The sequence below is a fragment of the Urtica dioica genome, chromosome 2 (assembly GCF_054948205.1).
Source record: "Urtica dioica subsp. dioica isolate 48M chromosome 2, U.dioica_male_clone48M_v1_H2, whole genome shotgun sequence".
Lineage (NCBI taxonomy): Eukaryota > Viridiplantae > Streptophyta > Magnoliopsida > Rosales > Urticaceae > Urtica > Urtica dioica.
Genome location: NC_142757.1, coordinates 38036957 through 38053036, shown reverse-complemented (window position 1 = coordinate 38053036; position 16080 = coordinate 38036957). Strand labels below are relative to the sequence as shown.

General features: G+C 38.0%; 1 protein-coding gene across 1 annotated transcript; it reads right to left on the bottom strand.

The window, feature by feature from the left end:
- Positions 1 to 7615: 7615 nt before the first annotated feature.
- Positions 7616 to 10295, bottom strand: LOC149404622 (Hyaluronan / mRNA binding family). The gene is made up of 7 exons (XM_089604435.1): positions 9871 to 10295; positions 9081 to 9438; positions 8920 to 8985; positions 8690 to 8819; positions 8355 to 8513; positions 8203 to 8259; positions 7616 to 8105 (listed from the first exon to the last, which is right to left on the bottom strand). The coding sequence occupies exons 1-7, from the start codon at positions 10058 to 10060 to the stop codon at positions 7920 to 7922; spliced, it is 1146 nt and encodes a 381-aa protein (XP_089460561.1). The 5' UTR covers positions 10061 to 10295; the 3' UTR covers positions 7616 to 7919.
- Between the last annotated feature and the right edge of the window lie 5785 nt (positions 10296 to 16080).

Sequence of the window (16080 nt, the reverse complement as noted above, 5' to 3'; positions counted from 1 at the left end):
TTAAAGAGTGTGGTCCCACGCCGTATTTCTTTATTCGTCCGGAGATTACGTTTCGGAGGACTACGGTGTCATCAAGAGGAGTACGAGGATTTGAAAGCTTGAAGAAGGAGATCAAGGCGTTCAAAGACGAGGATCTGAAAGTTTGAAGAAAGAGATCAAGGCGTTTCGAGACGAGGATCTGAAGGCTTGAAGAAGGAGATCAAGGCGTTTGAAGACGGATTGTGAAAGCTAGAAGATTCTGTTCGTGAGCCCAATCCGTAAGTTCTCTATTAGCCTTGATCTTTGATCTTATTGGTTGCTTGACATGTTTGAATGCTTTCGTTATTTAATTAATAAAGTAAATCTAGATCTTGTTAGATAACCATCCTTTTAATTAGCTCTTGTTAGTGTAATTAATTTATTCCGCAACTTATATAGTTATCAAGGTGAGCACATAATCCCGAAGAGTTGTATCGGAGCGAATGTTCGTGTCCGATACTCCCCTTGTTTCCTTACAAGTGGTATCGGAGCGACTTTTCGTATCTAATGCCACCTCTATAATTCCAACAATTGATATTAGAGTGATTGTTCATGTCTGATATCCAACGTGTTTCACCAACAAGTGGTATTGGAGCGATTGTTCGTGTCCGACACCACTCGGTTGTTCATCAACAAGTGGTATCAGAGCAATTATTGGTGTCTGATACCACTAGTGTGTCACGAACATGTGGTATCGGAGCGATTGTTCGTGTCTGATACCACCCATGTTTCACCAACAAATGGTATCAAAGTGATTGTTCGTGTTTGATACCACTAGGTTGTTCACCAACATCAGAGCCATTAGAGGGTCTACCTTCAGAGCCATATGTGGCTCAGCCTCCACAGCCGCTTGTGAGAACATTAGGGGCGCAGAGCCGTTAGAGGCTTTGCCTTCGACGCCATTTGTGGCTCAGCCTCTAGAGCCGTTTTGCGGCTCAGCCTTCAGAGATGCTTGTGAGAACGTTTGGGGCTCAGAGCCGTTAGAGGCTCTGCCTTCATAGCCATTTGCGGCTCAGCCTCCAAAGCCATTTTGTGGCTCAGCCTTAAGAGTCGTTTACTTGTCGTTATTTTTAATAGGAGTGTCATTTTTCGCTTGTGAAAAATAAACGACATAACAAATTCTTGTAGTGTAATCATTCAAATCCTAAAATGTGAGACAACTTCTTGTGACGCTACATATTCTTTTGACTTGTCAATGAGTGAGCTTCTAATTGGTAGATGATCAAGAATTCTACTATATATTTTATGACTTTATCTTATTGGACTTGTGGGACTCATAAATTTGGAATTCTTGTATAAGATTTTTGGAATGCAATATATATCACATTATGTTAATTTAGACTGTGAATAAAAAAAAAATCGGTGTTGGTAATCAATGAATGAATTCATTGAATTAAAGCAACATGTTAGCTACATCTCACATAGTATGCTCCATATTCACAAATAACAAATGAGTTGAAGGAAATGTTAGGTTTAGTACCCCAAAAATCGATGTAGATGTTGTAATTTACTTATTATAATAATATCATTTGATTGGTAACTTTATATAAAGCTGAATTATTATCAATAAAATAAAACATTCATCGTTCTTTAATCAAGTTTGTGTTTATCATTCAATAATATTTTACTGAAACAACTCAAAACATGTAAAGAGTCAAGTATAGAGTGGAAAAAGTGATTTGAAAGTAATATTCACAATCTTATGATCAAATGGACAATTTATTCCAATTGACAATTTTTAGGAGAACTCTTGATGTTTGGCTATGAAACATATAGATTTGAGACTCCATAGTTCTTCTGAGATATCTTATATCAAGATATTGAATATGACAACTGAACTTTATAATACTTAAAGATAAAATAATTTAGCACTTAAAGTCTTAAAGTCTTAAAGTCATTATGTATAAATCCACTAAAGTTAACCTCAATCCTGAAATGAGACGTAACATCTTATGGGTATTCATCTTCGTATTATGTTCCAATAACAAAGGTTCCTTTAAGGAATTATTGATTAGGTAGTTGATGAGATGATTTAGTCATGTTAAGGTTTTCATTTATTATATATATATATATATATATATATATATATATATATATATATATATATATGTGTGTGTGTGTGTGTGTGTGTGTGTGTGTGTGTGTGTGTGTGTGATTAGGTAGTTGATGAGATGATTTAGTCATGTTGGGGTTATCATTTATTGTGTGTGTGTGTGTGTGTGTGTGTGTGTGTGTGTGTGTGTGTGTGATTAGGTAGTTGATGAGATGATTTAGTCATGTTGGGGTTATCATTTATTGTGTGTGTGTGTGTGTGTGTGTGTGTGTGTGTGTGTGTGTGTGTGTGATTTGGTAGTTGATGAGATGATTTAGTCATGTTGGGGTTATATCATTTATTATATGTGTGTGTGTGTGCACGCGCGCGCGCGCGTGTGTGTGTGTGATTTATGTAAAGAGAGTGTTGAAATGCAATGTCTACCCCCATGCTTTGTTATTTGGGCAAACTAGTAACGTAACCAATTTGAAACGTGGTTTTTAGTTTTCAGCTCACGTTTGATAAATTTTGTAATCTAACCATTTACTGAAATTTACGGCTATGAAATACCTAATATACCCTTGTGTGATTTAAATTAGTTGAAAAAAACCAGTAGCCAACGTTTGATTTAATAGGGCTAAAATAAACTAAAAAACAATAGCTAACGTTTGAGGAAATTTACACGTTTGAATTCAAATTTGAATACTTAAAAGGAAAATCGTTTATGAAATTATATAGGAAAGAAATAATAATTGATTTTAAAATCAACAACGTCATCATGGGTTGATTCAAATTTGAATGTTTAAGCAGAATGAATATAATATAGGAAACAAAATAAACATTGATTAATTCACCTAATCACATGCTTGTAAAAATGACAACATTAATGATAACAAAAAAATATTCAGTAGGACTAAAATAAACTAAAATAAACCATTCAATAGGACGAATAACGTGTATATTTTAAGGATGCCGAATAAATATTTTTTTTAAAAAAATAGATCACATGTATTAAATGCTAAATTTAGCTGATCAAACGTTTGCTACAAGTTTTGTTAGCCAAATTCTAATAGAGGATAATATAATAATTAACTTCGTACATGATTAAACCACGTCATCATTTTTTGCTAGAATAGAAACTTGGATGAAACGTTGGCTAGATTTCAATATCAACGTTTCAAGTGGCTTAGTTCGACTAATTTTTCTTGTTATTTTGTAGTGTGAATAAATTAACTAGGTCTAGTATTTATTAAGTGATCTCATTGAATCAAGCATCATGTGAAATGCTATCTACATCTCACTAAAATGTTTGTGTTTATTCATAAACAACAAAAGTGTTGAATGAAATAATAACTAGAAGAGTAAAATTGTATTTTTGTAATTCTCAGTTAGTTAATGATATTCATGAGGGTAAACATATAAAACATAGGAATCGAGATATTTTCAGTGTCAATTCTTTAGTGGAGTCAATTAATATTAAGAATGAATATTGGAAATGTTTGTGAAATTTTGAGTACAATGCTTCAATCTTAGAATTTATTCATATGAGTATAATAAGGCCTCTCTATTTATAATAGAAACTAGTTCAAATATTTAGCTTAGTCAATTTTGTGAAATTGGACATAAAAGTCACTTGGAGCAAAAACTAGTTTTTTCGCTAAAATTTTCAAATTGTCAAAATGTGATTTTGAGGTTTAACATATAATGATAAATGAAATAAATGTCATCGGTTATAACTTATATTATGGCCCTGTATAATAAGTTAAAAAGGAAGGTTAAATTTGGTATTTTCCAAATATCATTTTCCTATTAGTCTATAGCTGCTAATTAATTAATATGGATTTATGAAACAGGAAATTGTGATTGGCTATTGAGTATTTATGTGGATACAAGCTTGGTTGTGTCTATTAGAGCAACTCCAATGTTAAGAGATTCTCACTCATGGCACATCATCATAAATAGTATATATTATTAAATATTATTTGTATATTACTAATGGACATTTTTTAGACAAAATACTCCATTGTGAACATCCATAAAAGTTGTCAACAATAATATTATTTTAAGACATATGATTTCTTTTTTATTTATTTTATATCTATTTTATATTATTTTTTTATAAACATATTTCTGAGCATTGGTGCCAGATATGAGCATCATTGCCATAATGATTATAACATTCTAAGTTGCCTACAATGCAATAGCAACTTGAATTGATTTCCACCTAAGCTCCACCTAAGTATGTGCAACCCCATTGGAATTGCTCTTAGTAGGAAATAAGGCTTCAATCAATGGAGAATTAAGGGGGACATATTTATTTGTAGATTTTTCTTAAGTTAAAATGAAATGTGTGTACTAATCTCATTGGCTGTTTTCAAATTACTTGCATTTGATTTTTTTTTTTTTTTGAGAGGGAGGATAGTTTTTGGCCATGGTGAGGTGTTAAACTTTGACTCCATATTTGATGGATTAAAGAACATCTAAGATGTCTTAAGTTTTCCTACAAAAAGAGAACTAGTTCTCACGAGTTTGACACACCATTCAAATGCCAAATTCTTAAGGCACTCGGCCAATTATAAAAAATAAAAATTAAAAAAAAATTAAAAAATTGTTCAGCATATCCGAGATTCCAAGTAATCATTTGATTAATTAAATCAATTTATAATCACTTTATTCACTTGTGCCCACACCCAAGTGATTCTTTTTGTGGTTACATTGGAGGTAAAAAAGTTCTTGCATCTCGAAGTGATGTACTTGGTGAGACATTGGAGGTTAGAAATCCAAAGGCTTCTAAGATCAAGCACGCTATAAGAGTTTGGTATGATTGCTAGTTTATGTTATATATAATTTTGAATTCCACCATAGTGTGTTGTGTCAAATGTTTTTTTAACCCAAGTGTTATTTTCAACAATTAGTATATGTTCTCCTTCCCTTAAAAACACCATAGCCAAAACATGCTCTTTAATCCACACCTTCCGTCTTCCAACAGAATTGTCTTGTAAATCTATATTCAATGAGGACCTGGAAAGTTGATTCCGGATCATGTTCACACACAGTGACGGAGCCAGCTAAGGTCCAAGGGGGGCTTAAGCCCCCCTTCAAATTTTTTTTTTTGCACTTTTTGCCCATTTTAAAAAAAAAATTATATTTTTTTCCCTTGAAAATTTATACTTTTGGCCCAATTTTTATAAATTTTTTACAATCAAGCCCCCCCTGAAATTTTTTTTTCAAATTAGCCCCCCCTGATGGACTTTTCTGGCTCCGTCACTGTTCACACATATGGCATCCACTTCAAATCCTTTACGTTCTTCGGCGGCTTTTGCTTCCGTAAATGCTTCCATGCCGGAACTCGAATCTCTGGCAACCATCCACGTTGGACCTCTTAAAAGAAGTTTATAAGCATTGTGCAATGAATAATTACATGACACTTCCTTCTTCCACCTCTAATGAACATCCTCCATATCTAATTTGTTGAAAATGTCATTAATAATCTCAGGATCCCAAGCTTTGTCTCCCATCTTCATCAATCTGCCCATCTTACAGTTCACTACACTCGGGTTTAGTTATCATTTAGCCACGGGTTTTTCACATTCTTCTTTAGCACATCTTCAATCCTCCAACGAGGTCTTTTTATTTAACTTTGGGCTTCCAAAATACTCCTCCATTTCCCAAGTCTGTATAAAGAAATGAACCATTTGAGAAGTGCTTTAAAGATCTTCCCCCAAGTGAGTCTTCTTCAAAGCTTGTTTTTCTAATAAGGGCGAGATCAAAATCATGGAGATTACCGAGCCCCATACCTCCACAATCTTTACGTCTATGTTTTCCCAACGCATCCAGTGAATACATTTTCTACTTGGTTCATAAGTCCTCCAATATCCTTGCGCATCATGAGGGGGAGTAGGAAAATATTGATTGGGTAATTCGGAAGTGATTGGATGATCGTTTTTAGCTAAACTTCTTTCATCGCTTGTGACAGCATTTTACCTTCCCACCCGTGAATTCTTTAACCGACTCTCCTTCATATAGCCCAAAATTGCTTCTTTATTCATGTATACTGTGTTAGGAAATCCCAGATACTTTAATCTATCATTCGCGTGTCCATATTTACATCTCACAGGTCTGTTGGCGTCTGTTTCCTCAATATTTTACCAAAGAAAATCGATGACTTGCAAAAGTACTAATTGCCCTAAAATGGTTGTTTATACGCTCGCGCATGCTCATATATATAAGAAAATAGTCCCCAAGACTCGCCATCATTTAGTTGACAACCAGAGGTGGATCAACCTATCCGTGGGCCTTGAGCGATGAGAAAAAAAAAATAAGGCTTTTACATCCTCTACTCCCACGGTAATCAAGAGAAATGGACGTGACGAGACCAAAAAGTGTCCGGTATTTGTGGGATTCGGCGGTTTCGGAAACTGCAACACATATCGATGGGAACCGACGGTTTTACAGAACCGCTCCGGTTTTGTTTGTATCGTTATCGGCACGGATGGAGGCAGCATGGGCTCACCAGGGACTTAAGCCTCCCCTTGCAATTCTATCCAAATTTAATCTCTTATTTTTACCCTAAAAAAGTTACAAATTAATCCCTGAAATATGTTCTTACACTAGCCTCCCTATGTTTGGAGTGTAGCTCCGTCCCCGGCTATCGAGAGTCACCGTGCCGTACCGCATTCGAATCGACCGGTAACCCCGGTAGTTCAATACCAAAAAATAAAAAACAAAATCAAAGTCTTCCCAAAGAATCCATTTTGGAGTGTGCCTGGGCCTGTACTCAGGCAGTGCCGGTTCTGCGCTTTCGACGCCAAAAATTTAGGCCCAATCAACGACTGGTTCTAAGCCCCAGCCCAGCCTGGCCAGTTTTGAAGTTCAATGAGGCTAGCCCAAGAGCTGGGCTGGGCAAGCTGGCCAAATTGACATCTTTATACGATCACAAACCCGCCTAACCCTCATTTGTGCTTTTGGCGTACACAATTTAAACTAACAGACATCTCAGGAAAAGGCTGAATGGATGAGGTGGCGGGGTGCTGGCGGAGCTCAGGGATCGTGGGGCCCCGCGCGGGTACAACACACTGATAAAGGCTTATGGAATCGGCGGGATGGTCAAGTTAGCTGTTGGGGTGGTGAGAGACACGAGGGAAAACGGGACGAGCCGATAAGATACGCTATGTTGAGTTTTGCTTTCGTTCTTTAAATCTGAACTTGAAAAATATTTCGGGGAAGAAATAATATTTGGTTTTATTTAATCTATTACATGTTCTGGACACTACATTCTTAAGGCTAGGTTATTTTTACCTCGATCATAGTATAAATTTAATTTAGGCGGGGAAACAATTCATTTACGAAAATCAACGTTGATATAAATAGTGTTAACCTTTAAGGATTTCATAAAGACATTTCTATTTTTTTTTTACTAGAAGTCTGGAAGTAACACTTTATAGAAAAATTGCTGACCTAATCTTATCCAACATATTTTACGGTAAATCCGAATCAGATCACTTGAAGCGACAACTCAACAAGCATTCCATTGGAATGTTTCCAACCAAGACGTAACTAAATAAATTGGAAAAAAGCAAACCACTAATAATTAAAAATAACTGAATGTAATTTCTCAACCTATTGAAAACCAAAACTGATTCCATGACTCGTTCGGAGACGAACGATCTAAAATTTACACTCAAAGAAAAGAAAAAAAAAAAGACATAACATTAAAGAGTTTTTTTTTTGGATTTTTTTAGATTCGTTTGTGGTGAGAGCCAGGATAGGATCAAGCCCGCCACCCAAAATAGTTTATCAAGCGATACCAGAGAAGAATTCCCTAACGAGCGAAATGCAGTGATTTGGAGAGTTTGCTTCGGTGGAGTTTTCATTTACCACCCAGAGTCGGGAACTGACCAGGATCTTCAATGGACGGTGCCGCCGCAGCATGGCTTGAAGCATAGCCTCCGCCAAATCCACCGCCCCTCGCTCCGCGGCCACGCCCACGGCCCCTGCCACCTGGCGAGTAGTTCTTATCACCAGCCGGCTTCAGAAACTCGTTGATGCTCACAGACTACACACAAACAACAATCCCAATGTCAAGTCTTGATATAGAGACGGAGATAAAGGATCGAGTAAAAACACAATGATAGAAACAAATTGTTTTAAACCTTCTTGGCTTTCTCCTCCTTCTGGGCAGCTTCCTTGCGCTTGTCCTTCTCAGAACCCTGACAGCAGAAAAAAAAAAGAAACACCCAGTCAAGTCCATCTGATTCTGCTATTGGAATCTTTTGCTTTGTAATCATTCAAAGTTGGTCCTTACCAGTTGGGCAAAGATTTCATTGTTTTCCTTTTTACATGAGATCTGCTTCATGGACTCAAACTCTTTGGAGTCCACCTTCCTCACATCGGAGGTCTTCAGGGATTCAAGGACCTTTCTCTTCTCTTCCAGGACCTTCTCATACTCTTCGAGAGTCATCTCCTATTCCAAGCATATACAATCAGAACATACAACAATACCAAAAGATACATTTCTTCCTTCCTAAAACCTCTACACATGTTCTACAAATCACAACTTTATGAATCAAGAATTAAAACCAGTTTATATTTATTAATAAAATCAAACAAACAGAAATTAGCAATCAAATAAATGATAACCTTGTCCTCTTGCTCCTTCTCGGGCTCAGCAACAGGCTCTTCCTTGCTGGCCTCCACAGCTTCACCCTCTCCGGCGGGCTTCTCAGCATCAACAGCCTTCTCGGCTTCCACCACCGGCTCCTCAACCTCCCTAAATTTAAATTCAAGAAAACCAAAAAAATGATCATCAATAAACTAAGAATCCAAGACCGAAAATAATCAGATTTAAAAAGAAAACATAAGATGATTACGGAGTAATGTCATCAGCGGTAGTTCCCCAGTTTCCACGTCCAGACCCTTCCCTCTTAATCTCACTCCTGCTCAAGACAAAACCAAGAAACCCCATTAGAAGAGCTTAAAGAAAACGCAGACACTAATACCCCACAACAACACATCGAGAGTTTTTACTCACCCGCGACCAGTTCCGCTACGGCGCTCATACGTCCTCCTGGGACGCTCTCCTCCTTCCTCAGCCTCTCCATTGCTGAAGCCACCGCGGCGACCGCCACCGCCGCCGCCGGCACCTCCGCGGTAGGGTCCACGTCCACCTCCACCACCACCATATCCACCACGCCTCTCTGTGGCGGCTCTCCCTGAATCTCTTTCATCGGATTGCCTGTACCCACCACCAGGGTACCCATTGTTGTTTCCGTACGAGTTCTCATTGTTGTCCGACTCGCGGTTGAATCCACGTCCACCACGGCCGCCGCGGCCGCCACGGTCACCTCCGCGGCCGCCACCACGGCCATATTCACTCCTGGCCTCCTTCACTGTACAAATTACAGATTAAATCTATGAAATCCCATATGTGTTAACTAACTGCAACTTCTCAAGGTAAATGGAATATACAGTATTATTCATTGCTGTAAAATTGTTCAAACGCATCACAATAAGTATCTGAACTCTAACATGCAAAGATCGGTACTTGAAATAGCATTGTACCATCCTTCAGATTCCATAACATACTTAAGCAGATAACAAACAGGCTCAGAAAATATACAACAACCGACAGATAATAAAATCAATCTACACGAAGAGAAAATGAATACAGAAAACGTTACAAACAAATAAAATATAAAACGTATACCAAACCATAAACCCTAAAAACCAAAAAAAGAAAAGCCCAATCCTTTGTAATCAATATATTCGGAACACAAACAAATAGCGAAGGCAGAAAATAAGAATGAAAATCGGAGACTGACCGGCCTGATTGGGAGGGAGGGGCTTGGAGGGAAGCGGTGCCGCCTGAGACTGAGACTTCTTGGCCGCAGCTTCAGCGGCCGCGGATTCAGCCGCCGCGGCTTCAAGCTTCTTTCGCTGAACCTCGACCAGGTGATTGACGTCGCCGACTTCATCGTCTTCCAAGAGCCCGAAGGGATTCGCTGACGACATTGTTGATAAAGCTAATCAAGCTCCGAAAAACACTTCCGATCCCTCAAAAACCCTCCCTGAAATCCCGAGTGATTGCTCAGTTGTTGTTCGAGTCCATGAAGCGGGGAATCGATAGAGTTGAGATGGGAGAGTGTTTGGGATGTTGATAAAGAGAGAGAGAAGAGCGAGAAGAGAGAGAGAGAGAGAGAGAGAGTGAAGAGTGTTTGTGAAAACCCTAATCGAAAGTGCGGCAGACAAAATATAAGGGGAATCGATGAAGGGAACATCAACCTAATCTTAAAAACCCTACTCGGGGAGTGTTATGTTGCGGCCCAGTCCACTTTAACTACCCTATGTCTTTCTTGTTTCGGTTTCTTTCGTCGTTTCTGTTTACACGACCACTTTTTCTTTGTGTTTAACACTTTACTATCTATCGAACCTCAAATAAAAAAAATAAAAAACACTTTTTACTATCTATCTATTCTTAGTAACTGCTCTTCGTTTGGTCTTCTAGTTTCCTTCCTCTATTGCATAAGAGGAAATTAGGGTTGGCAATACTAATTCTTTCGCACCGTCAACACGTACGGGCTAGTTTTTGTTTATTACCTATCAATTACGGGAAAAAAACAAAAACAAAAAAACAAAACAACAACAAATTTTGTTAGATTTATAAATTCTTTTACAGTTATAGGTCATAATAATCAAGGTTCTATAATTTTAGTACATTATTGTAGGACGAATAATTATCTAATAATCCATTTATCTCTTATCATCTTTTTTAATGATATTTGTAGTTCAACACTTATATTTTTATTGCCCGACAAAATAATCTTGTCAGTATCGTCCGCCTGTCTAGGACTAGATCTTGGCACTAGTCCATATCGAAACTTCACGCGGTTCGATTTAGGACTGTACCCCATTATCGCGCGTGCGTTGAGAGATGGTGAGATCTTTCGCTTCTCTACTTTTGTCTCATCGAGAGTGATTTTCGAATTTATCTTATTCTTTGAGTTCTTCGATTCATTCCAGTCCTTTTAGTTCGTCGTATTTTTCAGATTCTTTGTGTTCTTCTATTCCTTCTAGTTCTTCGAATCCGTCATGTCCTTCGGATTCTTCAAATCCTTCGAATTCTTCACTTAAGAAATCAGAAACGTGAACAAGAGGGTCTCGAAAGGGTTCCCTCAACGTGCGTTTCGACACTTAATATTAGTCTAATTATTATATTGAGCTAGATGATATCAAGCTGGTCTCCAAGAGTTTTAGAGACTATAGAAGTTGAGATGTGAATGAGGAAGAGTTTTCTTAACCAAAAAAGAACTTACCATATGTCTTGAGTGGATGTGGTATTTATAGTTATGCTTTGAAGCTTGTGAGATATGAATTTGAACGAGGCGGCTGGGGTGTGGATTGACTAAGGACTCTTTAATGGCATATGGTCTCAAAATGGCTGACAGAGTGGTCCATGGTTGAGGATCGGTCGAGGATCTTAAATTGGTCGAAGGCTCGACCGAGATGGAACGTGGCGTGAGGAGACTCATGGCTGTTGAGGCTTGCTAAGGGTTGGACGTGGTATGGCAAGACTCTCGTTGCTTGGCGCTTACTGAGGGTTAGATTGTTGGAATAGATCTAGGGTTAAGAAAAATTTTATCGCTTCTAGCAAGCGGCAGAATATAAAAATTTCTTTAAACACGTAAAACGTTTTTACAACCTAGACAAAGCACATGAACATATAATTTAAAATTTTAAAACTACATTAAATTTTTACTCGGTACCAACCTCGAATGGAGCTTGAACCTTTAGAAGCCTTCGGAAGGTTGAAACGTTCGTCTCTACACGCAGCACGCCTCTCCCACTAGTTTTCTTGAACCTATTGAGCAACAACGAAAGTTTCTACCACTAGAGTCTTAAGAGAATGGTTGGATTTAGTGTGTGGGCACTTTTAAACACGATGACTCAAGAACAAGTCTATGAGCCAAAGAGCTAAAACAAATGCTAGGTCTAATGAAGACCTAGGTGCCAAAACAAAAGAACAAGAAGGGTTAGAGAGAGAGAGAGATGGGCTGCCACTTTTCTAGAGAGAGGAGCTCTCAATCTCTAAAATTGTGTGTTGTGAATTGTGAATGAGGTGGGGTATTTATAGGAGGAAGTTTACCTTCAAAAGGAAGTTTCCTCTTTTCTATAGAATATCACATATTCATGAGCAAATATTTGCTTCCCTTTTCCTTATGTCACACGTCCAAATAACCTTCTAGAAGGCCTTGGATTTGTTTCCTCATTTGCTTCTCCCTTAGCCTTGGCCGAAATCCCACTTTCCTTCTAGAGGAAATTTGTTTTCTCTTTTTTTTTTTACAAGTATCTTCATACATCAGTGCACAAAATAAGTCTCTTATTCTCTCTTATATGGACGGTTTCTTAAGGCTTCTAGAACACGTTTCTAGATGTCTTATTTGTTCATGACAACATAAGAAAAACCCATTAAGAATTTTCACATAAAATTCCATGAAATGAAACTTATTATGGCTGAGTGACTTGATTCATTTGTCATCATATGACAATGTCAAAAAACTTATTTATTGACATTCATTCCATCATATGTCCAAAAAGACAAAATTATCATTTAGACAATTTTCGTAAAACTTGTCTAGTTCTTGTTTTGACTTAGCTTCTAGTTTAACTAATCATACTCTAAAGACTTGTGGTAGTGACCTCATGGATCCAAATGAACAAAGCTTGAGCTAACATACTTGGACTCAAAAGTTCACAAACCTTTTTCAAGTTCTAGCTTAATGTCAACTGACTCCACTAAAGAGTTGACATTGAAATCTCTCGGTTCAAATGAATATATTTTTTACTCAAGAATTCTACTTAATTGTAATGAGTGGATCCACTGAATTTTATCTGTGTTTACCCTTCATGAATATCATCAGCTAGATGAGATTTACAAAATTACCATTTTACCATTCTAGCTGTTATTTCTCCAACTCCTTTGTCGCTTGCGAATAAGTTAGAAACAATGTATTGATTCATCCAAAAAAGTCATGACTCAATTTGGACACTGGCCACAGGTCCACTCCGAAGCGTCTTGGCGATCTCCTGAAACCGATCGTCGGAAGTGATAGTCTTAAGAGAAACTGCACAACAAACCATAAAATAACATCAGAAAGAAAGAAGCCCGAGACGACAGAGGAAATAAAAAAAAAAGCCTAACCCGCTGCACTAGACCAGTTGAAGCGGACCAGACCGGCGTGACCACCCACGGTGAGCTCAGAGACCCTAACAAAAAAAATACTTCTCAACCCACCTATCATCCCTTGTAGGGATCCCCTGAATTATGGTCACCCCCGCCTTCCACGAAAAGTAGAAAGTCTCGGGATGACGATAATTCCTCTTTGTCGTGATAAGGCGAATTAGGTCATTTAGGGAAATCTTTACACCCAACTCGTCAGCCAAGGTAAGCATCCCACACATGATCCTCAAGGAGGATGGGGTGAGTTGTGGAGAGTCACTTCCATCTGAGCCATATAACCTAAGATAAGTCTAGGAATTGGAAACCTAAGCCCACACTTTTCCAAAAAAATCTCATGGACACACAAATATCCATCTTTCACGGTCTCAGCCTAATCACCGGGACCAAGCAATAAGAGCTCTACTTTAGGTGAAATGTGAAATCTCCGCCTAATAGGGTCTAAATCGGCTCTATTAAGTAATGATGGAGGACACTCGTGAAGGAAATTTCTAGGCGGATGATAGAATCTCCGAGACTTGGATTTTTTTGGCTGGGCTAGACGTAGACGCCATTGGAGTAATCTTGAGCTAAAGTTTTCGATTTTTTTTTTCTCAAAACCAGAATGCCCAAAACCCTAACAGAGAAGAAAACAAGAAAGCAAAAGAGAAAGGTTTGGAACGTACCTTTCTTCAAAGCGAGACAATTCAAATAAATAAGAGAGATCGATAGAGACGTCCCTTCAATTTATAGACACGGAAGCCCAACAGACTTGCATTTAATGCGCCGTCATATCATGTCAAATCGTATCTTACCAAATCAAATATTTTGTAAAAAACCCCTTGATCTTCTCGAGATAAAATCATTACAGTTTGAATATTATATAATATATTCACTTGTTTTGAAGGTAGCACAGCACACGTGGCATATCTAATAGTCCATTCCAAACTAGGAGAGTAGTCAGTTTGTTTCTTGACCAGGTCGTATATGTTTTTTGTCTTTACTTTATCCATTATTATATATTGAATAAATTGAGGGACTGACTGTTGATATTGGACTTCGTCCTCCATCTAACGAAAGAGGGATTCCGCCCAGTACAAGTTAATTGGGCTCAAGCCCATACATTTATCTTTGGCAGGTACTGATAATGCACTAGCTCATTGATAGATTCGAATTCCAGCTCGAGATAATTGTCCCCTGAAGACCCAGATATACAAAGCTCGTCAGCCAGATCAATCTGCAACCGTCTCTCATACGAATAGGTCTCTAATGGCAGGTGTCTTGAGGCGCAGTAGTAAGTTTGACGCACAACGTGTCCCGAACAACCCGGAGCTCACAACCTCATCTTCTCATGCTATAAATATATGACAATTAGGCCCATTTTGGGCACGTTACTTTTCAATTATTATTATTTTTATTAAATTCTAATCTTTGTACTATTCTTGAGCGATCTTACAAACAGCTGCAAGCTAATCTTACTTCCTGCATTTCGTCTTTGTTTAATTTCAAATTCTTAGAGAGATGAAATTTAGTCTTGTTACGGGAAATTGATGCCCATCTATGTATCCAAATCGACTCATTTTAACCATAAATTTGTCCTGATGCTTTGGTGTGATTTATTGCATAAACAATTCCCGGAGGTGTTTTTCTATATGCATGCACTTTGAACAAAATAACGTTTAGTGTAACTTGTTTCTATCACCGCATGAGATAGAAAATAGATTTTAAAATTATTATTTTTCAGTTTTCTTGGCATTCCCTTCCACTCTACTTTCTCCTAAATTGTTGAGTTCAAAAGTGGTGTTTGAAGGCTTGAAAATTCAATTTTAAGTCTCCATTGTTCACTTAAGCCCACACTTAAATACTTACTAAGATATATTGATGTTTGGTGTTCATCCTTGGACGTGGGACAAATAAGGCCACCGATGATCGACGCTTAAACCGCCTTGTCCTTCCCCGTCTTGTCGAGCTCTTTCTGCTTCGCCACCAGCGAGGAGGAGAGTTCGATATTTGCCGCCTCAAGCTCTTGCTTCAGGTTCTCCTTAGCATAATACAATTTGGACCTGCGGCTGACCTTCTCGAGCTTGTCTTTGACGTCGGTATGAAGACAGATATTTTCGAGCATGATGTCCTTCAACTTCTTGGAGACCTTCTTGACGTACCCGTCCTTCTTCGCCAAGTCTCCCTCGAGAGACCCAAAATTCTCATTCATGGATGTGAACTAGAGGTGTTAGTGTGCAACTTGACGAGCTTCTCGCGCTTCCCTTCGATGTCCTGGATGCGACCTTCGTACATGGCCATGCCCCAGTTAAGCTAGGTAGACATCTAAGTATAACAGTGAAAAATAGAAAATGAGAGAAATTACCTGAAAAGTTTCTTCACTCGGTAGATATAAGAGAAGTAAAATTTGAAATGACCATGAAATCTTTTATAAGGGGTGGTTAAAACCCACTTCCCGAAATTTTTTCATCATTAACCCCCAAATCAAATCTTATCTCTCCGATTCGTGCAAAATATTTTCAACTGACGCGCCAAAACGATTCGACTTCGAAATTGTGGCACTATACAGACGCGACTCGTAGAACCCATGCAGAATCAAATATTTTCAAATATATGATTCACGCCAAACATTCGGGTGAACTCAACTCCTTTGTATCTCTTTGTCTATTTAATATCCTCCGAATATTAAATAAACTAGGGGCTGATTGCGAGAGTAGAGTTTGGCCTCATTAAATAATTTGACACTGGGCCGCCAAAGCCCAATGATCATTAAAGCTCATTTCAACAAAACAATTTAAATAATTAATAAATGACATTT

Excerpts from the sequence above, each read along its gene's own strand:
- LOC149404622 (XM_089604435.1), bottom strand. The coding sequence starts at position 10,060 with ATGTCGTCAGCGAATCCCTTCGGGCTCTTGGAAGACGATGAAGTCGGC. Across the intron at positions 8,986-9,080 it reads CGTAGCGGAACTGGTCGCGG|GAGTGAGATTAAGAGGGAAG; the intron begins GTGAGTAAAAAC and ends TGTCTTGAGCAG. Across the intron at positions 8,514-8,689 it reads AGAAGGAGCAAGAGGACAAG|GAGATGACTCTCGAAGAGTA; the intron begins GTTATCATTTAT and ends TGCTTGGAATAG.